The sequence below is a fragment of the Alosa sapidissima genome, chromosome 19 (genome assembly GCF_018492685.1).
Source record: "Alosa sapidissima isolate fAloSap1 chromosome 19, fAloSap1.pri, whole genome shotgun sequence".
Lineage (NCBI taxonomy): Eukaryota > Metazoa > Chordata > Actinopteri > Clupeiformes > Clupeidae > Alosa > Alosa sapidissima.
Window position 1 is genome coordinate 5,540,873 of NC_055975.1, and position 25,763 is coordinate 5,566,635.

General features: G+C 43.9%; 1 protein-coding gene across 8 annotated transcripts in view; it reads right to left on the minus strand.

The window, feature by feature from the left end:
* The window catches only part of rock2a (rho-associated, coiled-coil containing protein kinase 2a), a 39,021-nt gene extending 16,656 nt beyond the window's left edge, over nt 1-22,365 (minus strand). For 4 of the 8 annotated variants that reach the window (XR_006025345.1, XM_042071710.1, XM_042071711.1 and 1 more), the window contains exons 1-11: nt 21,518-22,364; nt 7,090-7,171; nt 5,887-5,987; nt 4,982-5,119; nt 4,301-4,561; nt 2,198-2,342; nt 1,960-2,098; nt 1,176-1,267; nt 736-895; nt 439-496; nt 37-48 (exon numbers count right to left, since the gene is read on the minus strand). Coding sequence is in view for 6 of the 8 variants with exons in the window: in XM_042071710.1 (XP_041927644.1) it covers nt 37-48; nt 439-496; nt 736-895; nt 1,176-1,267; nt 1,960-2,098; nt 2,198-2,342; nt 4,301-4,561; nt 4,982-5,119; nt 5,887-5,987; nt 7,090-7,171; nt 21,518-21,616 (1,287 nt within the window). In the remaining 2 variants the exon portion in view is untranslated. Of the gene's footprint in view, nt 1-36; nt 49-438; nt 497-735; nt 896-1,175; nt 1,268-1,959; nt 2,099-2,197; nt 2,343-4,300; nt 4,562-4,981; nt 5,120-5,886; nt 5,988-7,089; nt 7,172-21,517 lie in introns of all 8 variants that reach the window. The other 4 variants (XR_006025344.1, XM_042071708.1, XM_042071714.1 and 1 more) reach the window with 3 other exon arrangements.
* Nucleotides 22,366-25,763: the final 3,398 nt, after the last annotated feature.

The following is a 25,763-nucleotide window of genomic DNA, read 5'->3' on the forward strand; positions in this document are numbered from 1 at the left end:
TGGGCTATCTCAAGCGGAGAACAAAGTCCAGCTCACCACAGAGGCATCCTGGAAGAGAAAACAAACAGAGGAACTGAGTTAGCATCAGCACATGGAAAAACGTCCTGTTGTCCCCTGTGGGTACTAGCCTCTTGTTTGGCCACTCACAAAAAAGCTCGTTATGTTTGGATGTGTCGTTAAGAAGTCACTCAATTAGTTGCGGATTAACCCCTAATCCATCCGCCTCAGGGGCCAATTTCCACAGGGCTTTAGAGGGCCGTCGCAATCCAGCGACACGCTGGGTTTAACCTCCGCTGGCCCAGCATTACTTGACCAGACGACCACAGCAGTCTGCCGCTTTACTATGCAGCTGTGATGTTATAGGAAGTGATTACCTCCTGTGGTCTACCGATATACGGCTACTGAATGGGGCTGGGTGAAGGTGCAGGTGGGACTTGCCTTGATGGACACTAGGTGCTCGTTCTCCACGGCAGACCGATTTGAGCCTCTTAGCAACCTGAGAGAGGACGAGAGAGAGAGAAACAGACAGGGGTCACTTTCATTTGGCAGCCTTTAGAGCTTACTGGTCACTCTTCAGCCAGTGCTTTGTCTTACACTTCTCCTTTCTCAAACTATCAAATAGTCATATTAAATCAAAACCAGCAGGATAGCAGACGCAAGGGAGCAGAGATGGGGAAACGATGAGCAAAAAAAAAGATATTTAAAAAAGAAACAGTGAGAAAGTGGAACACTAACTGATCTTCTTTGAAGTAGGTGAAGCCCACAAAGGGCAGTTGGTTTCCCACGAAGGCTTTGGGTGTTGGGAACGTCTCCACGTCGCCCTTATCGTCCTCGATCTCGTCAAAGTTGCTGGTGTCAATATCACTGCTTAGCTCGGGAACCACTGGGGCCACAGCTGGGGACGGGGGGAGAGAAGGGACAAAAGAAACCAAAGAGATAAGAGGCAGATCACTTCCAAAGTATGCATACTTTCATATGTGCAAGTCTGAAAATATTAACATACGTTGTTTACCTTAGGTCTAGTTAGGTTCATATGATGGTAATTCATATAGATTTCTCATGACCATACAGTCAATTGAAATTTAAATCCAAAAATGGACAGAGGAAAGCTTTTCATCATGGACACGTGATGGTAATAAAATACTGGTTAGGTAAACATTGGTGTGTTAACTCACTGTCCCTGATGGTGTCAAAGGTCCACTGGTCGTTCTTGAAGAAAGGGTGGCGCTTGATCTCTTCCACTCCGTTACGACCCAGACGTATTTCCCTGAGGACGGGAACAGGTTCAGAGGGAGGAGAATACAGCAGCATAAATACGGAGTTCACCAAACCTACTGCACAAAACTGTATTATGCAGCTCTCATAGCTCATCACTTTTTTTTAATTTAAAAAACAAATACAAAAATGTAACAAACGCAAGTTGCTGTTTTTTTTATCTACTGATAAAAAAGCATGTCCTAGCGAAGTCCTTTTACAGGCTTTTCCCAAAACGTCGACGCAGCGGTATAGTAGCAGATGCAGAGGCAAGTGTTATTTAAATAAACTCATTAAAACTCCTGGTGCACTTACAAACTTTCTAATGCCTCGTTATTGGACTAAAGGTCATAGTTGTACTACTGTAGAAGTTTCGTACCATTCAGGGCATTATTAGTGGGGTAATTTACGAGATAAATGTTGGTTCCATTTCGACTGCAGAACGTCATTAGTTTCTGACAGCGCTACTCGACCAGGGTTCGACCAAGGGAAAAAAGGTTCTGGGAAGGTGTTTGGCTCGGGGTCATGGTGCAAAGGACCCTAGGGTGAAATTACTCCGAACCATCGCTTTAATTTCATCCATCTTAAAAACATTCAATTCCTCATTATCTCATGTTCTCAGAGCTTCAGGTCCTCAGGAGTTTCCTGACAGCTGTACAGTTATACAGTCATAGCTCCAATGAGCAGAGTACCGGGTCCGCTCACCTGTCTGTGAGGAAGGCACAGATTAGGTTCTTGGCGTCCTTGGAGATCTCCACATCATCTGGGAAGTTGAGCGAGTTCTTGTGGTCCATGATTTTGCTGTAGGTTCCGACCAGCGAGTCGGCATAGAACGGCGTTTCACCTGAGGACGAACAGCCACATGAAAAATTCCTTGTGAGTCTAAAGAACGTCATTCTCATGGCATAATGTGGCCAGCCAAAGATGTGGAAAGGTCACTTACCGACGAGCAACTCATAGATGAAGACGCCCACTGACCACCAGTCACACTCCCGCCCATAGTAGCCATCGCCTCCCTGCGACTTGAGGACCTCAGGGGAGATGTAGTCGGGCGTGCCCACCGCTGTGTCACAATGCACCATACCAGTCTGGGGAGCACCAATCAATCAATCAATCACTATCAGCCAATTGATCAATCACGTTTATCAGTCAGTCAATCACGGGGGGATAGGTCACAACAGCCGAAGTCAAAACATTCCTTTCACAACACACTTCAAAAGCAGTAGAGACCTTAAAACCTTTTTGTCGAAAAAATATTTAAGTTGTAGTATCAAAACTAGTCAAGTCAAGTCGGCTTTTATTGTCAATTTCTTTACATGCACTGGTCATACAAAGAATTGAAATTTCGTTTCTTACTTTCCCATGCAGACATAGACATACTTTAAATACAGACATAGACATACTATAGACATAGCCATAGACAATAAACATTAAATTAAAGTGCAAGACTGAAATATAGAACATGTATGTATCAAAATAGAAATATAGGACATATATATATATAAAAAAAATGTATCATAAAATAAATAAATAAATAAATAAATAAATAAATAAATATCATAAAAAAAACTATCATAAGCTTTTAACATTGTGACTTGTGAAAACAACTGTTTGAGCCAGTCATGTCTATTTATATCATTCCTGCAATCCATAGCCCACAAGTCATGATCACTGTAATATAATTTAATGGACACAATTAAATTAGACTCTGGACTTCCACAGCTTTTCAGTTAAGCATGGAGAAAAATGTTCCAAACACTGCTCCCAGCGCTCATATCAACCTTAGGTACTACTTCACTGGGCAGCCACTAACAGAGTTCTAAATTAATTTTCAGAGACATTCAAAAAATCCTGAATTATTAGGCCAGACCACAACCGATTTGGCAACACAGCGTTCAATGCTGCAGCAAAGGTCATCACCAGATGGCGATAGAACACAAACACATAATATCTCCATATATGGGTGGCTTTCACCCATTACGCAAAAAACATTCTACTGACATTTCCGCTGCCTCATGGACATAATAACACTGTTAATAATCACCACGTGTGATGTCAGCACACAGACTCTGCACACCAATACTGATGACTAAAGCATGCAGGAAAGGGTGAATGAAAAGAAAATGGATGCCTTTTGCCTGAGCCAGCACTGACGACGAGAGAGAGGGAGAGAGGAATGAGGACGGCTGACTGGATCAGGAGGTCAGGGGTGGGTGACCTGGGCCGTAGCTTCAGCAGGTCACTGAGAGGCTCGCGCATGTGGACAGTGGTGCAGACGGTGAGCTAGGAGTGGTGAGAGTGGTGAGCTTTGGCGTACTCTGAATATTCCAGCAGGAATGACTCACCCACTGACTAACTCCACCGCACATACTTCATGCAACAGGGACTGCGAGACATGCCCTCGCCTTCTCTGTCTCTTTCTCACACACTCATATACCATCACACAGGCGCACACACACACACAGGCGCACACACACACAGGCGCACACACACACATACACACACACAGGCGCACACACACAGGCACACACACACACAGGCACACACACACACAGGCACACACACACAGGCACACACACACACACAGGCACGCACACAAAGCCCACCCACTCATTCAACTATGTTTAGTTGCTGTAGGCTTTACTGGTGGACAGTTTCACATACAAAGGCAAATCCAGCAGTTCCAAATGACTAGCCCTATGACTAACTGTTGGAATAATTCCTTTCCTCTCACACGTACACCTACTCAAGTAAACAAACTTACTCACATATACACTCTCACACATACACTCTTCCTTTTAGAAAATAAACTCACAAAAACACATTCTTCTTAAACACACACAGTCTTACTAACAAAGAGAAGTGTCTTCTTAAAACGTCAATAAGTGACTGCATAAGTGAAGTGAATAATTAAAGGTCACTAAACAACATAATTAAAATCACGGAGAGACAAAAACATGCATTTGTAACAGAAGTGTAACACCCTAACGTACTGTACACACACATACAGAAAGACACACGAATACACTCTCTCGCTAGATCTCACCGCGTCCATCTTCATGCAGGTGCCGAAGTCGGCAAGTTTGAGGTGGCCATGGGAGTCCAGCAGCATGTTGTCGGGCTTGACGTCGCGGTGGATGAAGGCCATGGAGTGGATGGCGTCCAGGGCCAGCACCACCTCGGCCGTGTAGAAGCGCGCCCACTTCTCGGGCACGTCGTATGTGCTGGTCAGGTTGACCAGGTCACCGCCGGGCATGTACTCCATCACCATGTACAGGTAGCGGTCATCTTGGAAGGCACAGCACAGCTGAGGAAAGGACAAAACACATTGCAGACCTTTGGAGCACCAGCAGACAAGCAGACAAGACTGACAGACAGACTCTCTCAAGAACACGCACACACAAAACCATGCCGACATATATGTACACAAAAATATACACAGAAGCAATACATGCAGATGGATTGCATTAAATCCACTCAAATGTATTGAAATGTAATTGTTTTATTTCATTTTTTGGACAAAATTACCTTTGTTAAAAGTAACTGATAATAATTTGATAAACAGGAAATGATCACATGAAGGAATACTAATCTGTTGTGGTAGTTATACACAAGGGCACCAATGAAAATGTCTACTGTAAGAGATGCACTCTACTGTATATGGGTGCCCTTGTATGTACCCTTGAATGTGAGTGTGGGTGGGCGGGTGGGTGTGTCTGTGTCTTACTTGGACGACCCACGGGCTGTTGGCGAAGGCCATGATGTCTCTCTCCTCCCAGAAGAAGGCGGAGTCGGAGCGCTTTATCATTTCAAACTTGCTCAGGATCTTCATGGCGTACACTTTCTGAGATGCTTTGTGTCGCACCTACACACACACACACACACACACACACACACACACACACACATACACATTAACAAACATGTGAGAGCGTCAAGTGTCAAGTATTTAGAGCCTGAAATGGGTCTACATCTTTATCCATCTGACAGAGTAATTGAGTGGGATAACAATAAAATGAGAAAGGAGACACAGTGAAAGAGATCAAACAGAGAGATAAGGCCAGTGCTAAAGAGGAAGACTGACGTGTGCCATTGCTATCCCTCAGCTTGCTGTCAGAACACATTAATGGAATATTAATGATGTGTGTGAGTCTCTCTCTCTCTCTCTCTCTCTCTCTCTGTGTGTGTCTGGTGAGCACTGGGTGGAGAAAGGGGGAATGATTATACAGCTGCAAATGAGCTGGGGGACACACTCGGTCGACACCGTAGTGAGGCTGCTGGAACTCTGCATTCAGTGTGTGTAGTGAGGCTGCTGGAACTCTGCATTCAGTGTGTCACACACACACACACACACACACACACAGTCTAAACCTCAGACTTTGGGTGTGTATACTTGTTTTTACGAAGAGTGTTGTGTGTACATGGTGTACTCGACGCATGACTGTGCATGAGTGGCTTGTGGTTTAGGTCTGCGTGTGGTGTGTGTGTGTAGTGTCTTTAATGTAATGTTTTGGTTTGGGAGTCTGTCTGCCCACGTGTTTGTGTGTACATGTGTCTGTATGGTGAAATAGTGTGTGTGTGTGTGTGTGTGTGTGTCAGAGAGAGGTAAGAAAGAGTGAGAGAGCATCTTACCAACTGAACCTCGCCAAAGGCCCCCCTGCCGATCACCTTCACTCGATCAAAGTCTTCAGACTTCATCTGCAGATCTCTGATGTGCCCCATCACCTTATCATCTACACACACACACACACACAGTTATGACACACAAACACAGTTATGGAACAGACACACATATTCCCCACCATTTTCAGACAGACAAACAGACAGACAGACAGACAGAGACACACCTAATCATTTACCTGTGTGTACCAGACTACAGAAAACCCCCGTCACCACCATGCCACAAAGCACTAGTCAGTCTTCATGCTCTGTACCTCTGTGTCTGCAGTATATTATTAACACCTCTAGCCAAAACACCTCTTCCTGCATACAGCCCATATGGTCACCATGGCAACGGTGCTCTTTTGGGTCTGATGCAGAGCTATGATTAGATAATTACAGAAGTAAAACAGTGGTGAGCTGCAAGAACACAAGTGCTCAGACACACCACTGTTTGTCCAGGAAACAAAGGGGATCACACAGACACATACTGTACACACATACCCGTACGGTCTTGGACTTCTCTCACTATGCACTTACAGACAGGATTCATCACTGACATTTCAAACTGTCAAATACAATGTCAACTTTAACAGATTTGTGAGGGTGCTATACAGATCACCCTGTGACAAAAGCCCTTTTTTAGAGCTCCTCAACTGCCATTTTCAAAAGAATAATAGAAAAAGCTAGTGCGGACCACTGTCAGTATTTAACCAATACAGACCTATGCTGCCACTGTAATCAATGAACAGAGGTTATGTGTTTGCTTTTGTAGTAGGCAAACCGATTATGTAGAGAAATGCAAACAATGGCTAACATTAATTGGCTAATTAGCTGTTTGTAAGGCTCGGTATCATACAATAGGATAGAGGAAGTCATTAGAAAATGGCTAAGCTAATTAGTACTAATCCAAAGCCACCAGTACTCACTGGCTGTTGGAGGAAGAGGCCAGGGAATGTAAGAATTGGTTTAAGAGATGATCCAGTGGCCTGCTATAACCACTTGAGTTAATACCACCTCCTACACACATACACTCAGATACACTGCCACCGCCCATTCTATACGACACACACACACACACACACACACACAGTACACTCAGATACACACACAGACACATACACAAGTGCACATTTACTGAACTGAACAGATACACAAACACAAATACATGCTTACATCTGTTCAAGAAGGTCTCAATGTTCTTGTTCTTGCGTAAGGCCGGGAAGTCCAAATCTAGAACCAAGGCATTCATGGAATCCTGTGGAGAGAGCCATAAAACTAATTCAATCTTGAGCACATAAAAAAGAGAAAATCAACTCACATGGCCAGGAAAACAGAGAAGCGATGGGTGGTCTCCACGGCTAAATCTCATAAAGGCTGCACCGTAACATGAGTGAAGAAAGACAAGAGGCGATATCTCAGAAAACAGCCAAGGCATCACTGGGCAGTTGTACAGAGAGATTGATGAGGTCAAATCAAACAGTCGTGTGGCTTTCAGTCCACCTTTTGTTTTGACTTGGTCCCACTGTTCAACTGGCTATTATGAGGCACATGCGTCACCTGAGTCATGAGGTTCAAATCCCCCTGACACATACTGTACAGACAAAGAAATAGAAATACATGATTGCACAACCAGGCTGCTCAAGTCCTTTCTCCATGGTCATTCAATTCAACTGAATTACCATACTGAACCAAAACAATTGACATTGTCTCAAGTTGCTCTGCAGAGCCCAGAGCCTGTATCCCACCCCAACCATGTGTGTGAATGTACAGTAGTTTCACCTGACAGCAATTTCATAAGGCGAATATCTCTGTGGCTGAAGCACACTGGGTCACTCTGTAAGTGGCGGGCAGGTCTGCTTGCCTGCTTGTGATTGATGCCTCTGCGGGCATCTACTTTAACCATGATTGACTCCAGGCGTAGCCTACTGCAGAGTGCATTCGACCGCAGCGAGATGAAACTGCTCTAGATCGGAGCAGCATATCCTCTCACCTGATACTCACTGGCACTAGCTACAAAGCACGTCACAAACACTTGCAAAGGGAAATACAACACAGACTGGGCAAGCAGCAAGGTACTCTGTGGTTTTGCACAAGTGCCATTAACTGGCCCGAGATTCATAAATCACCACCTAATTATCTGCTTGTGCACTTCATCAGTGATCACCACCACAAGTGCAGCGGCGGGAATTTCTTTTCTATTTTGGATGGTCGCTAAGTGGTTGAGGCTATTAAGAGGCCTGGGCACATCGGAGCTCTGTTGTGGTGTACATACCAGAAATGGTCTCCTTGGAAACCTTTTCCCCAGGAGGGAAAAAAAGGACTGGAAAAAAAAACCGGCCTTTTTTACACCTTCACACTTTCATTCACTCCATGGATGTTTTAGACTTAAGCACAGTAAGCACATTTCTGCTAAACATGCGCCAAAATGACCTAAGCGTGAACCTCGATGGTGCCAACATTGTTCTCTGCCAGCTGTGCCACTGGCACACGCACTGACGACACTTTGTGCTTGCCACAGGGCCCATGACAACCACAAGAGCCATTACAGCAGGAAACTGCCATGACAATGCAGTATGGCACAACACAATTAGAAATAGCACAACGAGAACAAAACGAGAGAAGAAAAGAAGACAAATAGCAGACAAAATAAGAAAAGTGATTTTCAAGTCGGGTTGAGTCATCGTCCCCTCTTCATTCCCTCTCTCCCTCTTTCTCCATCTATAGTGACTAATGACTCTCCCCATTCCAGCTCACCATGTAAACAGAGTCTGAATATAGGATGGGCCCCTTCGCACAAAACTACTATTTAAGGGAAAAAAACACAAACACGCCGCTCATCTCCACCGCCCGCTTGCCCGTACAGGAAATGACACGGCCCGCCTGGGACTCGACAGATAATGTGGCCGTATGGGGAGCCAGCATCCCTCTCGGACTGGCGTCATTCGCTTCACTCAACCTTTACATCCCCCACTGCTAAAGAGCACTCCACTGAGAGGGGAGAATGGAACTTAAACACGGAACTTTCATTTCAAGTAAATCACAACGGCAACAAAAATCAATTGTTGTAGTTGATGTGAACTGGATGTGCTGGAACTTTTCACAGTATGAAAACACACACAGAGAGATTTAATTGGTTAGAGAAAGTGTGTCTGTGTTGTGTTTTCAGATTTGCAGCTGGAAAGACCGACGGAGTCCCAGGTTGAAGTGCTTTCCAGTTTCATTCATTCAACCCCCTCCCCTTCGAAAAGCAAAAAAAAAAGGGAGGAAATGATTTGTGTTGCCAATCCATTCCATACATGTTTGAGGGCAACACCAGCAGGCTGCAGACATTCACTTCCTGTGTGGCCAGTACCCACACCACTGCACACAAACATGCACACACACACACACACACAAATGTACTCATACAGAAAGAAACACACATTCCTGGGACATACATACACACAAACAGGTTGAATACATGTGGTCTTGCTATTCCTCAACTCAAATGTCAGCTGATGAAAAAAGATCAGAGAAGCAAGGTCTAGAATGGACAGGACAGGAAGGGACTTGTGCAATATAGCAATATGTCAAGTTGTCATTTCTTGTGTTGCAACAGCCAAAAGAGAGATACTAGCTGCTTTCAGACCTAGGTGTAAGTTGGCATGTTCTGCGGATGTCAAGCGGTATATCTGAACAACATAAAAGGCTATTTGGAATTCCGAACTTAGCCGGCTCTTACACTACTCCCCACCTAGTATTTCCGACGGACATTGTGTAAATTAGCTTGTGTCTAAACGAAGCGAAGAACATGTGGAGATTCTGTTCATGTGCGTGTTCAACCACGTTCAACCTGTTCAACCACACGGAGATTCTGTTCATGTGCGTCGGTGTCGTTAACACATATGACCGCATAATGTCAGCGTGTTAGACAGTCACCCGAAGGGTCGGACCTCCGTTTGACAAAGATTGGCATACTGCGGAGGACGTGTCTGAAAGCAGCTAGTGAGAAACAATGTCAAATCAGAAAAGGGGGTCAAATTAGGTGATACAATTATTTTCTGGATGCTCTGCAGGTCACTAGAATTGTACAATTTCACTCTACAATTTCAATCATGTCTGCAACCACAATTGATTTCCAAACTTTCAAAAATAGTTGTGCAGACACAGAGTGGGGAGGGAGGTATTTAAGTATCTGTGAATCTGTGAGGGTCAGAGCAATGTTTAAACTCCTTGTCCATCACTTAGTGTGAGTGTGTGTGTCTGCCTGTGTGTGTGTGTGTGTGTAATTAAGGGGGCCCACCCTGTTCAGTCCTGAGGCCGTCCACACCCGTCCTTCCCATCTTCCTCTACGGTCTCTGGCTACTTCTTCAGCAGCGCAGGACCAAACATGGAGTGAGGGAGATGGAACCGTGCTCCTCCACTAACACCACCACCACCAGCAGCAGCAGCAGCAGCAGCAGCAGCAGGAGCTCTCACTTTCAGGGAGAGGAGCAGAGGCCCTGGGGGGCTTAGCCACAGCCCTGCTCTTTGCACAACCGTGAGGGGAAGACAGTGGAGAAGAGAGAGGGCATAGGTACCGCCACCTCACTGATACATCGGTAATGCTCATCAACAACAACGTCAGTCTCATGCAATGCTTTGTGGCCCAAGACGACATAATGCAACATACCTATGCAACTCACTGCAAATGAATGAGAATGATCGCAAAACCCAAAGCAGATCAGCAGCAAAACAGAAGAAGCTTCACTTGCATGCCATGATCTCACTGAGCATAATGGAGGGCTGCATCCTTATTTAGCCTTCAGGCTACCGAGATCATTTGCTGTCATAATACTTCTAACTTTCAGAGCCAACTCATGTGACTACGTACTACAGTTGAAATCTGGTTCCACAAACAGTGAATGCAGGGCAAAGGGGAGATCTGATGTGTAGGACATTTTGTACACAAGACCGGAAAACACTGCGCTTGCATCATAGTGACAAATCAATTTAAAGGGACACCAGGCAACGTTTTCGTCGGTATATGGTTAAATGACTCATTACGGGGCGAATGAAGGCTCTCTCGCCCGCCCCTACTGCCTGTAGGAAGAATATTCCACTTGCAAGTTCGGTGTATCCTACCCGCCGACCGAAGCAGGATCAGTTACAGCACAGAGGCAGGCTAACGAAACGCTAGAGATTGTTGCAAACGTGTGTATAATGGCAGAGCCGGCGAAGAAGCAGCGAAAACCCTTGACGGAAGACGCAAAGAAAAGGAAAAGAGCTTCAGACCGAGCGAGGGGGAGTTTCGTAGAGAAAAAGCATCAGGCTTGCCTGGTGTCCCTTTAAGTGATGAAGTGAACCTGCCGCATCTTGAGGCCTTACAGGGATAACGACATGGGAAAATACTGGGACAGTGGTTTACTATGACCTGTGTCCAGTAATGCAGACACCAGTCTAAGCTGTATATACTCAAATGTCATCAAGTGTGGCTCCGTTAATATAATGTTGCTCCACTGTTTACGACTTTGGGAGCGTTGATAAAGATCTAGCCAGTGAGCGGCGAATGTTAGGCTCGCTCCAGGGGCATTGGGCTTGTCACGTTTAGAACATGTTTTATGTCATGTTGTAAGGGCTCAGACGAGCCCCCAAACCAATATAACGACTACGTGGGAAACATGCACAGCTACAAGAGAGAGAGAGAGAGAATATATATTCTAGTGCATAACAGTTCAACCATACATATGCATAGGAATGTCTAGCTTTTCGATAGGACTCTCTGAGTCACTGCATGTACAGTAAATGTTGGACAAAAAAACCCCACAAAACTCTCAGAAGCAGCCACCACAGTTCCACACAAACAATACCAAACCACATTGGCAGCAGCTCTTGGGTGACTTAACAACCAGGCACATTTGAACTTTTTGAATGACTGGCATTCCTAAACCAGAGGCTTTGAGGGAAGAAAGAGAAATCAAACAACCCCAAGCAAATTCATTGTGGCCTGACAGTTTTAAAGAGGGCAGCTGCTGACTCATCCATGCTGTGTTGTGCGCCACCACCACCACCACCCCCTCCTCTCACCCTCGGAACACCAGAGGGCCTCGGCTCGCTAATGGTTAAGACACAGCCGCCACCACAGGAGGGTCCTCCAGTGAAACAGACCTTTCATAAAAACACTTAGCCGAGAGAAACTGGCACTGACGACTGGCATTTTTCCCCTTGCGGTGAATTTCGCCCTCAAGTTCCGGAGAGAAACAACTGGCATTGTGTACTGTAGGTGCATAGAGAGAGGGAGAGAGAGAGAGATAGAGATGAGAGAGAGATGGAAAGAGAGAGAGTAGGGTAAATACAGTAGAGGTGGTGGGGGAGGACTTGATGGTAGGAGTGGATGGATGGATGGATGGATGGATGAAGAGCTGAAAGAGAGCAGCAGAAAAACGAGTGGGAGGAACAATGAGCTGTCTCTCTTCACCTCGGAAAGCACTTCCGCTCACAAAGACCCTCAGACTTATAAATACAGTCTGACTCAGAGCGCCTGTGCACACTGGCACATGCGCGCGCACTATGTACACACGTACAGTAGACACAGATACAGCACATTTACATGCAATGGAGCTGCCACACTGGAAATTAATTAAAAAACAACATAGCTAACTGATCGATGTCAATAGAGGAAGCCCTTAGTCACAGAACAAACACAAGCTGTTGCAGAAGGTTGTCCTTGGCACTGTGGCTAGCGTGTGGCCTATCTGCAGCTCAGGCTGATAGTCTGAGAGTACCTCACCCTGTATCAACGGCTATGGTCTGGCCATGCTCAATTCGTTAGGGGACGTTCTTTGAGCATATTTGGGGCCTGTGTGGGTCTATTTTTGTCTTATCTTGCTTACCCTTCATTCTAAGAAAACGTTACCAAAGAGACCGAACAAACAGCAGAGGGAGAGGGGATAAATATATCCTCCAAATGCGGCTCTATTACTGGAATAAAAAGATCACATACCTGGTTAGCATTTAGTTGAGCCAACATGCTATCTGTCATTCACTGTGATGCAGAAGACGCATGTGGCAAGCCTGTCAGGCATGAAATAAATCCAGAGATACATAACAGTGAGGCCATCCTCCCTGCTGAGTGTGATCACACAAAGTTCCAACTCCAACTTGAGTCCTTTTGATCGCATTTCAAGAGGAGCCCAATTCCACCAGGCCAAGAGATGGGGGTGAAGGGGGTGTGGGGGTTAAGCCTACGGAGCCTACGCTCCTAAATTTAGAGCCATCAAAGAGATGTGAGATTCATGAGGAATGCAATCACTTCTCCAGCCCTCCAGCTGTACGAGAGGTGACTGGTCATCAGATAGGGTGCATTCACTGAGCAGCTGGGGCTCTCCTGCACTCTTCTTCCTCCCCCTATTTCACCCATCCATCCTCTCTCTTCCGCTCATCCTCCCTCCCTCCCTCCCTCCCTTTCCCTCGCACACTCTTACTCTCAGGGTGCTCTGAGATAATACGAAACAGAAACCTCTTCCCTGAGGACTAGAGTCTAACAAGATGAAAACATGGCCTGAGGTCTTGTGACAACCTGACAACATTGTGGGGACATCAGTTTGAGATCAACAGTGCAAGACGCTCTGCAGAGATGGGACAGCACAGACCAAGTACTACCAGAGGACTTTAACCCTAGAGCTTTAGTCTCTTAGTGGAAGAGAGAGAAAGAGAGAAAGAAAGAGAGAGAAAGAGAAAGACAGTAGAGTGAGAGGGAGAAGGAGGGGAGTGAGAGAGAGAAATGGAGGAAGTGAAGTAGAGAAAGTAGAGAAAAAGAGACAGAGAACTGCAAGAGATAGAAGGAGGGGGAAGAAAGACAGAAAGAGAAATGAAGGGATTGAGGCAGAGAGAGAGAGAGGGAGAGAGAGAGAGAGAAGGGGGTGAGGGGAGTCTGTGGAGAGGGCGTCTCACAAGAGGAGGCCAGCAGGCTGATGGTTGTTTTGCAAAAATGGCTGCGGCCACTATCACACCACCTTATATGGCAGTGTTTCTCTCCAGCAGCACATCGCACCCAGTTCTGCTGGCACCGGCCACATTCTGAGACAAATCTGACATAAATTCAGCTGCTCTCCATGTGCAAGCACTGAACAAGCCCAGTCCCTCGCCGCTCCATGAACCAGCTGATCAGAGAGAGAGAGAGAGAGAGAGAGAGAGAGAGAGAGAGAGAGAGAGAGAGAGAGAGAGAGAGAGAGAGAGAGAGAGAGAGAGAGAGAGAGAGAGAGAGAGAGAGAGAGAGAGAGAAAGGAGAGAAAAAGAGCCAAGAAAAGAGGAAGGAATAGGTTGATGAGAACAGCGTAGAAGCCGAGTGGAGCAGGCTATGGAGAGGATTCTGAGGGAAGGGGAAGTTTTGGAGGCAGAGGAGGAAAAGCAGCAGAATAAGCAGCATTTAAACAACTGATAACTCCAGTCAAGCTTTGTGGTTGCAAACAAAACTGTGCTGAACGATCACGCGAAAGAAAGCACCCTTCTTAAAGGAGAAGCTTGCAGGCTTTTCTGAGTTCAACGTTGCTCTAAGAAGAAACTGGCTATATATCATAATATTTGGTTATCATTGAATTTAATAGCATTTCCTGGTCATTTGCAAGGGTACCCACTGGAGAATGCAATCACAGTAGGTTCCTCCTCTGCTAATGCAGTTTTCCACTGCAGAGCGTGCCAATATGAGTCTTCATTAGATCACAATGAACTGGAAAAGTAACTGGAAACAAACTGGGGAAAATATGTGCCTTTTTTAGCAAGAGCTGCTTACTCTGTGCTCGCACTGCCAGGAAGTTACTGAGTGACGCAAAAGGCTCCTCCTCCTCTGCACTTTTTAGGAAAAAAACGTCCTCACTCATCTGTGCATAGAGTTCTAACGACTCCAAAAAGCTGGAGTGTAGAAATGATATTAGATAAGCTGTTCCATAATGAACAGCTTAAAGATTCAATATGTCATTTTAGTGGACATATACAAAAGTACTTGAAGATTTAAAGCAACTGTGTAAAATGCTACCCAATACACATTCTGTGTTACTCCACGTTTCGGTCTATATACTTTTATACATTTTCCTGCTCATGTCGTGACAAACTAATGGCTAAAGGATACCAAGTATAGAATCAGGATGAACAAGAAGCATAGTGATGCTGTGAAATATGATCTTTTCACTCTTCCTTACTATTTTATGATATCAAGGATGCCCAGTAAAGTCGTTTCTCTTTTGGACTAGATATTGCACCTTCAAAATCTCACTACTTGCATCAAAATATTTCTTAATCACTGTCCATTGTTCATCCTCTGTCTGTTACTTGGGCAAGTTATGTCATGTGCTGCCCTCAAGGCGTTGTCTGGCAGACATGCGCTAATACCCTCACCAGCTGCCCGTTGCTCATGAGCCCGTTGTTGATGGAGCAGGCCGTTTGTCAGCAGAGTGCGAAAGCAGGTCCCACCTCCACCTTGATCACAGTGGAACAAGTGATCTGCGGAACTGCAATTGCCAATTGAATCAGCCTCCATTTGGGATGCTCCTGTTTCTGGGACAGGCGTTACTATACAGAGCCCCTGCTTTCCACTCACTGTTCGTCAGCAAACCTCGCAGATATCGGTTGGCCTCAGAGACCTGCCTCCACACCCGAGGGATGGCTGGGTGGTCTTTAAGTACCTCATAGTACAGTAATTTCCTGTGTATAAGCCGCGGCTAATAGTTGGGAAATTACGGTAACCTCAAGTCAATCCTGTGTGGCTTCACAAATGAAGTACTACAGTCCAACAATTTCTGAATTCTCTGCTCACAAGGGTCCGCAGCAGTAGATGTCAAGGTAACATACAAACCTATTCACCAGACCTTATCCTCATTACAGTATGGCTAAAAATATTTTTTTTTTTATAACTGAAACAAATGAAGACTTATTGAGGGGAAGCATGAGAAACTGGTTGTGGTGGAGATCAAAGTGGGTTGGGTCATTTTTTCTCTTAATTGGCCCAAGTCCCAACATGTCTTAATTTCTTAATGCTTGTTCCCTGTAGGTCAGACTGGTCCACCAACCCCACACAGAGCCTTTAGAGGAATTAGAGTTGTTCATCTTGTGGAACGAAGCAACTGCTTCCATTTCTTAGCATGCCACTAAGAAAAATGTCGCTATTACCACCTGACAATGAATAAAATAAGAAACACTGACCACTGCAAACAGGGCTAGATTGACCTTTCCACCCTGGATTCAGAGATGCACAGGTTTAATCACCTGTTCCTGGCTCAGTGAATGACTTTAGGGCCATTCAAATATGACGATGCATTTTGCAAAGCATGGGTGCGGCCCCACTTCAACTGGCACACAGACGGACAAAGAAGCAGAAAACAAACACAAGCACATGGTCACAGCGCAGGAACAACAAACTCAAAACATGACCTCAAATTAGACAGGCTTCCCACTCTGAAAGTCTGGGGAGAGGACATGCTCTTCTAGGAGGGTATTTTGGGGAGCAAGACACAAATTGATACCACATCCTCAAGGCCACCAGTCCCATCTCAGCTGTCCCTGTGATCAAATCCAGGATGTGATTTCAATTTCCTGTGTAGCCCATCCTGTCATCAACAACAAACAAGCCTCGAAGGAAGTGAAGTCAGCCACTGCCTGCCAGCCTGCTATAGCCCAGATCATTACTGTATATAACAGACTGAGACCCAATTCAATTACAAAGAGCATGGGTGCCTTGCTTCAAATTGCCCAACATGACAACTTGGTGGCTTTTACCAAGAAATACATAGAAATAATATCTAAAAAGAAATAACATTCTACTTCAACTATCTGCAGCATAGGTCCCTCAGGCACAATACGACCAATGGGCTACATTCATTCTATAGACCACTCAGACTGTTTCACAAAAATAGATTAAGTTAGAACAGTATAGCCAAGTTTGTTCCAAAGACCACATGTGTATAATGGTACTTATGGAATACATCATCACATTGGAATGGTCTGGTGTTCTTAATGCTTGAGAGCATAAAGAATGTGAATGTGCATGTGAAGAACACAAAAACGAGGAAATGAAAGTTTAGATGAGCATAAGTGCTATACCATATACGGCAGTGCTAGCATCACTCTGGGAGTTCTGCAAATCATGCTGATAACAGGGCATGACAACGGCTACTGCACAACAATATTTAAGGCAAAATTTAAGAGAAAATATTCCCTTAAAGCACAACTAATTTACCCACCGCAGCTACAGCAAATTGTTCCATTATAAATAAATAGTCTACTAAGAATAGAATGCAACATAGTGTGGGAATACTGTTGTGGGTGTGGAAACCCCAGGCAATCAATTACCTGAACTCTAAATGTGACCACCATCTGACACATCCTTAACATGAAGGCAAAACAAATATGAATATCTGTATTTCTCTTTAAATGTTCTTGCATTGCTTGTTCAACATGATTGTGTCACTGACAAATTCTTAAGCACCGTTTCTTGTGATCATCTATTACTGTGAAGTAGTGCATCTCTAGTTAGACTACGAATTGCAAATATATGACCTTGAGACCAAATCTTATACAAGAAACAATGGAGAACATGCAAACAGGACTGTCAAATGCATATGAAGACAGCACCAGTTGTTGATATGATGTTTTCATCCGCGTGAGACACGTAGCATCTGTATTCCCATGACTGATCTAAACATCCTGGGTCAATGCTGATGGCACAATAGCATCAAAACAATTGCAATTCCAAAATGCATGAAAGACCTCAAATGACACAAGACAAGACATTGCATCTCGGAGTGGACTGGACTGGACAGAGAGAAATACAGCCTGGTGCATTCCTAAGTCCAAAGGGTGTGCCCTCAATCGTTATCAGATCAGAAAGCACCCCCTCCAAGGGGGAAAACACAACTACTCTTCTCTTAACACACAAAAATCTGTCTCCCAGTGCACCAATGCAAACCTGACAAAACACTGCAAACCCTCTCTGCGTGTGTGTCGGCTGCGAAAAGAAAGGGTGATTTATTTTCACTGGACTCTAAACACACCACTGTGGTCTGAGGGCGATGTAACAAGCTGCTCTGAATTGTGTGGGCAACGCAACGCTGAAATCCCTCTGTGAAGAAGCACACTGAACTGGACGAGCAAAGCGCTCCAGTGCATAATCCAAACTCAACTCTACACCAATCAACTCTAGACCACAATGCATCATAGTGATAAGGTCATGAAAAGAGCAATGCAAAGAGAAAAAAATAGAGAAAACCTTGGGCCTAAAAAAGGCCTGTGACAAAACCATCATATCTTTGCAATGACATGACCAGAGGCTGTTGGGAGAGTGGGATCAAAGCCAAAATGATTGTATAGACTACTATGGAGGTCACAGCAAGTGAATGCACTGAAATATATGCTGTGCGGTTCAAAAGAATGGAATTCAATTAGAACAAATGATGATAAAAAGAAACCCCACAGAGTTAAACACAGGGCAGATTCGGCTCCACGCTTGATGGAGCCTGCAGTTGTCCTGCATGCCTAGAACCTCCGCTCCAGGTTTTTTGGTTTACAACTGGGCTTCACTGGGATGTGGAGTGACAGAGGAATTTTAATACTGTAGAGAGAGAGAGAGAGAGAGAGACTCTGGATCTCCGTCCCAAGGAGGCTGACAACCTCAGTTTGCTGCTCTGGGCCGCAGGGAGAGGGCAGCAGTGATAAGGAGCCATCAACATTCCAGACTCCAGAATGACTTCTCCCCTTTATCATGGATACCACAGGCCTTTTACGGATGCCAGACTGGTTCACTCCAAAACAGAAATAATAGCCAATTGGCAGAGCAATGTGGACCACTGACTGACTTGGGCCAAGCCTACTGCTACTTCGTGGGTGAGCGAAACAACAGGAAAAAAGAAAAGGGAAGGCAAAGCTTCTACTTGGTTCACCAGTGTAACATTTTACAGCATTTTATGGCCTCAATCGAGACTTGTGGCTCTGGCTGCAGATAATGTAATAGATCAATGGTATGACACTATGACTGCAGCAATCACAGATCAAATTCCAGACACCTCATTAGATGCAGGTACCCAGTACTGAGCCAGCTTTCTGACATTTGCTGAAGGATGTCGTGGTTGAAAAATATGTACTCTTCCATGTTATGCACTCTTCTGTATATTTAAAAATTTCCTCCTTTAGATTGCTCAATGTGACAAGAGGCCAAACATCAACAAGACGTGAAGTTATTTCAAGGATAATGGTTGGAATCTGACACACAGACAATTCAGACTAATTACTTTGGCAGTGGCTTGTCCCAGCCTGTCTTCTATCTATTTAGACCATCAACATTCTGAAATCACAAAGGTTTAATACTATTTAAAGGCTACCACTTCTCATAACACTTACATAGCTCATTACATGGTATTAATTGAACATTAATGAAGAAATGTTTGCACTTGCTGTAATGTCAGCCTAACATTATGGGGTCTTTTCAAATTGGTCCACTGTCCACAAACAGAATGTGTTTAATAAATGAAGTTACTTATAGATGAAGTGGTTATTAAAACACGAACAAGCAGGCTTGTTACACTACCACTTTTTAGGCTGGACTTGGACATCATGCCAAGGGGCAGGGGCAGGACAAGTTGTTGGTCACTCACAGGTCACAGTAAGCAAGACAGACAATAGATTAGGATGAGGGTAAAAAAGAATGTAGGTACAATATAAGTTGTCATTTAAGCCAGCATCATGGACTTGAACTTAATATGGAAAGCTACAGGAAACTGTTTAGCTTGCATAAAGACTACAGCGATGATGACCACTCCAATCAATGTGAAATGCAGAAGTGTAGTGTTAGAGGAACTGTTGGTGTCTTGAACAAATTTCATTTGGCTATTCAATATTTATGACAGAGGCATTAATCGACCAGTTCCTATGGGCAAATGTTGATAATTTCCCCCTTGATGACAGCTATACAATACATGCTGGAAGCTAATATAGACATTTGCAGACACACCACTAGCGTACCACAGGTAAAACCAATGAATCACCACATCCATTGAGAGAGATTTCATATCACAATCTGACTTGCTGGGAAATGAATCAATGGGGAAAATCTTCAAGCTTCAAGCCTGTTTCACTGGCAAGAAAAGAATATCTCTATCCAGGATCAGAGGAGCTTGTCAGATTGTAAGAAATTGTAAAACTGTCTGTTTGTGTGTGTAGATATGCACTGTAAGTGTGTAAGAGTGAGTGAGTGAGTGAGTGAGTGAGTGAGTGTGTGTGTGTGATTGAGAGAGGGGAATGCGAGTCTGTGTGATTGTCTGAGTGATGGTGCTTGAGAGTCTGTATCCTAGAGAGCCTCTTCCTGAGCTGCTTGACTCCAGCGAGCTCCTTCACCCAAACGGATCTGTACGTTCTCTGCTGGCCCCTCTCCGGTGCACAGCCACCATCCTCCGCTATCTCTGGCTGAGGCGACAACAGCAGGGGACTGGCTATAAATGGCTGTGGATGGGAGAGCTGCCCAAGCACCCGGCCTGTTCCCTCCCACGTGTGACTTCCCACTCCACTTCTGACCACAGCATCTATCCTGCTCAAACCTCTCCCACTCATTCTCAGGAAATAAACACACATTCTTTTGCTCACTGCAAAAAGGGGGCTCTTCACGCACTCCAACAATGTCAGCTCACTTCGAGGGTTGAAACACATCCACTCAACAGAGAAAGAGGGGTAAAAGGATGTCCTCAGGGGCATGTTCTGTTGACATGTTCACCAGTGTTTGTTTAGCAGACATGCAGTTGTAAATCTAGTCACATTAGGGCAACACACTGTTTAGTATCCACTCTCCTTGAACATGCATGCCACTAGATACATACAGTGATGGCCTTCAAATAGCTTACACTCAAGTGATTTGCACAACCTGAGAATTTCGAACCAAGCCAGAAGAGTGTGTCTTTACAACTAAATGGCTAGTATGTTCTAATGCCAATAAATATTCATAGCTTTGAAATACTGACTAATTTCCTTGCATTACCAAATGGAATGAGCCTAGATGTCACTGTATATGAAACACGCTGGTAAACATCCCTTAATTAATTTAGGCCTACATTACCAAAACCTACACAGAAAATAGGCTACAGGCAACTAAACACAAGACCCAGGTAGCTTACTGTAATGACAATTAAATTAAACCATTGTTGCGGACCTTCTGTAGTTGGAAAACGGCTGATTAAATAATTGTATCACAATCTGCCTGTTATCCTGTGTAGCCTACAGTTAAAAAACCTACTTTTGAGAAGGAGGGCTTAAATTCCCACTATTTGAAAAAGACAGTGGTAAACTACATTAACTTATACAAGCCAGACAAGTAGCAGAATAGTATATTAGACAGTATATTAACAGTATATTAGGCTACAACAAGACTATCGATGGACTACAGTTGACAGCAGTCAAACAAGGAAGCAAAAATCATCCCATAGCCTCACAGACAAAACATGTGCAATTGCTGTCACACAACAAGGAAAAAAATGTAACAATTTCATTGACGTTGCATTCGAGTGGGAAACAAACATAGCAATCATGTAGCAACCGCTTCCAGACGATATCCGCGATACCAGGCAACAAAACAACTCGCCTCATGAAATATACATAACCGCAAACTTACCAGTAAACTTTCCAAATTAACCGCCGACCTGGGGTCTTTGATCATGGCTTCCAGTTTCTGCAACCGGTTTTCCATCCTTCTCTCAGCTCCGAACGACATTTTAAATAGTAAGGCAAGCGTTCGTGAAGTATGTGAATATCTAACGAGCTCCCTCTCCTTAACTTCTTAGGTTCACATTAAAAAAATATTTTCTTCTTGGGCAATGGCCGTGGGCCTAGACAGGCTCCGACTCGCCGCCCTCTGAAATTGCCTCCGACTCGTGTCCACAATAAAAGACAAAAATAATCCACAATAGTGTGGGGTCACTCCACAAACCTCTTTACTGATGTAAGCCTTGTTTGTTTTAAGTCCGATGCGATCAAACTTCCTCTTCCATGCTCAACAAGAGAGGTCCTGTATCTTTGATGGCGCGATAAAGTTTTGATTTTGAGGGGATTCAGCAACAGGGCGTTTTCTTATCCCCCTCCCCTCCTCTTTTTTCGGCGCTTCGCACTGCTTGCGCCTAAATTTTAAAAAATTGCCGTTCATACACAGTCCGTGGTATTCAAACCCCAGGCGTTTTCCCTCCGTCCATGTAAAGTGCAAACTCCACCCGCGACATCGCCAGCACAATAACGATGAATTAACATCAAAATAACACTGTAACGCAAATGAAAAACGCTCCACCGCCGGCTGCCCTATCGCGTTTCCCCAAAACCTTTCGTAAAGTCCGTCCTCATCTCAAGAGTTGGAGGGGCTACTTCCACCGTCGGTAGCCTACTCCATAGCGATTCCTTGCAGCTCCTGTTGCTCGCGTTCTCTTTCCTCTGACATCAACGCGCAGACACAGCCTACTTTACCCAGAAGCCTCCTGTGCTGCTTAGACCCACCAGTGTAGTATGAAGGGAGGAATGTCCGGCGGCAATGTTTGAACCAACTCATTCCCCGCTCACCAGTCGCTGATTACCTAAACAGCTGAAGGCTTCAAAAGGGGGGAAAATGCACTGCCAAAAGGACATTTAAGCAGCCATACTGCAGTCAACTCAAGATGAATAAAGATATGACGCAAACCTCTACAGTTAAAAGGAAACCTAGTAAGTCTAGCCTAGTCTGGCAACACACACACACACACACACACACACACACACACGAAAGAGCTCAGACACAATTTGGCCATAACATAGCCTATAATGGATACTTTCTAACGTTCCGTTATGGGCCCAGTTGGACGATTAGGGCATCTAACTCATTATATTAAACCATCTGCCATTTCACATATAGCTTGACCCAGTAAATAGTCTGAACTGAGATCCATTAGAGTCATCAATAGATCTGAAAATCTGAAAGTCGAATGACCTTTTATCCTAAAGTTTTATTAATCAGTTACCAACCTAAAAATATACTAAAATACCAACTCGAGTGGGTCCCTAAATTGCCTGACTGACAGGGCATATTATCTATTTAAGCTTATTTCAGGTGCAAAGGGAATAATTAGGCCTACGTTTTAACATTCAAACAGATCTAGATGCAAAAGGAAACCACATCATCTTAGCAGCATTTCATAGGCAGATTTACCAAGGGTAACTTGTTATCAGTAGCCCTCAAACAATTAGATGAATTTAAAACAATCTCATGTCACTTCAAAATGAAATGTCAACGTTAGATCTCAGATCACCTCAATGCGACAGATGGAAAGGCAGCCTTGTGAGAAACAGTATAATAGTGACCTCTTGTGGGTTTAAAGACGAACAGCATCGCAACACTTGTAGGCTACTGTTATATTCTTTTCTCCAGTAGAGGACGCCCTCTTAAAGTACATGACCAAGAAAGACAGGCCTTCATGAGGTCGTGGGTTGGGTTCGAATATTTCCTGTGAAGTTCATGTTGGTCCACACAGACCACAACAAGCACAGTGTGACCAAGACAGTGTATATGGCAGAAATGAGACCAAATAAAACGAAAATAAACCAAGACAACACAAATATACAACAATCTGCTAAGATTAGATAGATTAGATTAGATTAGATTCAAAGGTGGGGTGTGTGTGTGTGTTAGTGTTCCTACCCGAACACAGAAAGTTGCTAGGTCAGTAATCGTAGCTCAGACAATGCCAGAAGTCCTTGGTTATGGAATTTAGCTGAAACTTTTGTCCAAAGCTTACTTACTAAATAAAACAATACTATAGTTAAAAACAGTAAACAGTTTTTAAAAGTTGGTAAAACTACATTAAGGAAAATAGAAATAATAACAATAATGTCAATGCAATATCATTATGAACTACCAATAATTTAAATAAACAATACCATATACAAACGATAACTATATAATAATCAATATAGGCTAATAACAACTCCACTCCAATAACGTACAAGCTCACACACTCACACACGCACGCACGCACGCACACACACACACACACACACAGGCACACACAGGCACGCACATACAAGCATACACAAAGTTTCAAGAGTAGGGGAAGGGGAGATGGAGACAAGCGTGATTTATTTTCACGGAGAGGATGTACACGACTGAGCGGCAGTCATATTTTGTATGCGTGCCTACATTGCAGGTACATTTTAGAACAGTAGAGCTACATGCATTCATTCCCTTTATTGTCTTTCAGTAGCCTGCCCTATCCTATATAGATCATAGCTTAGTTGCCTTGTGCATTAATATGACTTGACATTTAGAGTACATTTCTGCCAGTCTAGTCTTTTTGCACATCTTTAACCAGGGAAGATAGAACCCTGTCGACGCTCTACTTTGAAGTAAACTTTGAAAATGTAGAAAACTGCGCTCTTTGACAAGAGACACTCTAGATGGGTTTGGTGTACATACTGAAAAGAACCCATGTCTAATGTGAATTATAGTGTAGGATCTGTGATATTGTGGGGCTGTTTCTATTCCAAAGACTCTGAGAATCTTTATTAAGGTGCATGGCATCATGAACTCCAAGAAAAACCTGAGTATTTTCAATGAAAATCTGAGCCATTGCCATATCAGTCCCCTGGTCTAAACTCCACAAAACAGTGGGGGTGAGTCCATGCACAAGTGAGGACCTACGACCTGGAGAGATTTTGTAAAAAGGAATGGTCCCCTTGCTTTGTATTATCCAACTTTATGGAATGTCATAGGAGAATATTATAAGCTGTTTTATTGGGAAAGGAAGGCTTAACGAGGTATTACATACAAGGGTGCCAATAATTGTGGGCAATGTGTTTTTGTTAAAATGTTGATTTCTTTATGAGGTATTTTTGTTTGTCCTTCTGTAAGGGTTCTCCCATGTCCACAAAGGAACTCTGGATCTCATTCATATACTGTAGTGACGATTGGGTCCTTGGTTACCTGTCTGACCAAGGCCCTTTGTCCCAGATTAGTCAGTTTGGCTGAGCGGCCAGGTCTAGGAGAACTGTTGGTTGTTCCAATCTTTTCCATTTGAGAATGGTGCTCTTGGGCACTTTCAATGCTGCCAAAGGTTTCTTGTATTCTTCCCCAGATCTGTCTTCCCATAACCCTGGCTCACATCTACGGACAATTCTCTTGACCTTGTGGTTTGGTTTTCGCTCTGACACTATCAACTTTGAGGCCTTATATAGACAGATGTGTGCCTTTCCTAATGATGTCCAATGAATTAATTTAGGCACAGGTGGACTCCAATCAAGTTATAACCAGAGCTCAATTAAAAGCGTCATAACAAAGGGTATGAATGCTTATGTAAATGAGATATTTCTGTCTCTTATATATATATATACATACATATATTATATTATATACATTTATACAAAACACTCCAAACACCTGCTTTTTGTGGTGGATTATTGTGTGTAGATTGATGAGAAATTAAGATTTCAGTTTAAGAAGAGTCTGAAACATAACAAAATGTGGAAAATGTCCAAAAACATTCCAGTTGCACTGTAGTATGAAACACGATATTGGCATCATCAATTTACCAAGATGGTCTGTAGTTTAAATGGTAAGCAAAGTCTAAAGTCTCACAAAAGTTAATTTAATGCCATGTAGGCTATGCACAAATATTGTGGGTCAACGCTCCTACACCCCACACTATAGCTTTAGTTCGTACAAAAGACTGTAACAAACCCATAATGCAAAAGGTAAGTGCAGGTATCTTTTATTTCCACATCAGCCAACTGGAAATCATTCAACCAGTCACAAAAGCCACGAGTCTTCCAAAATCTTAGAAAAAGGAACAAAGGAGCAGCAAGTTTTAAAGCTGCATAACACCACAAATGCTCCTCGAAGAATGAAT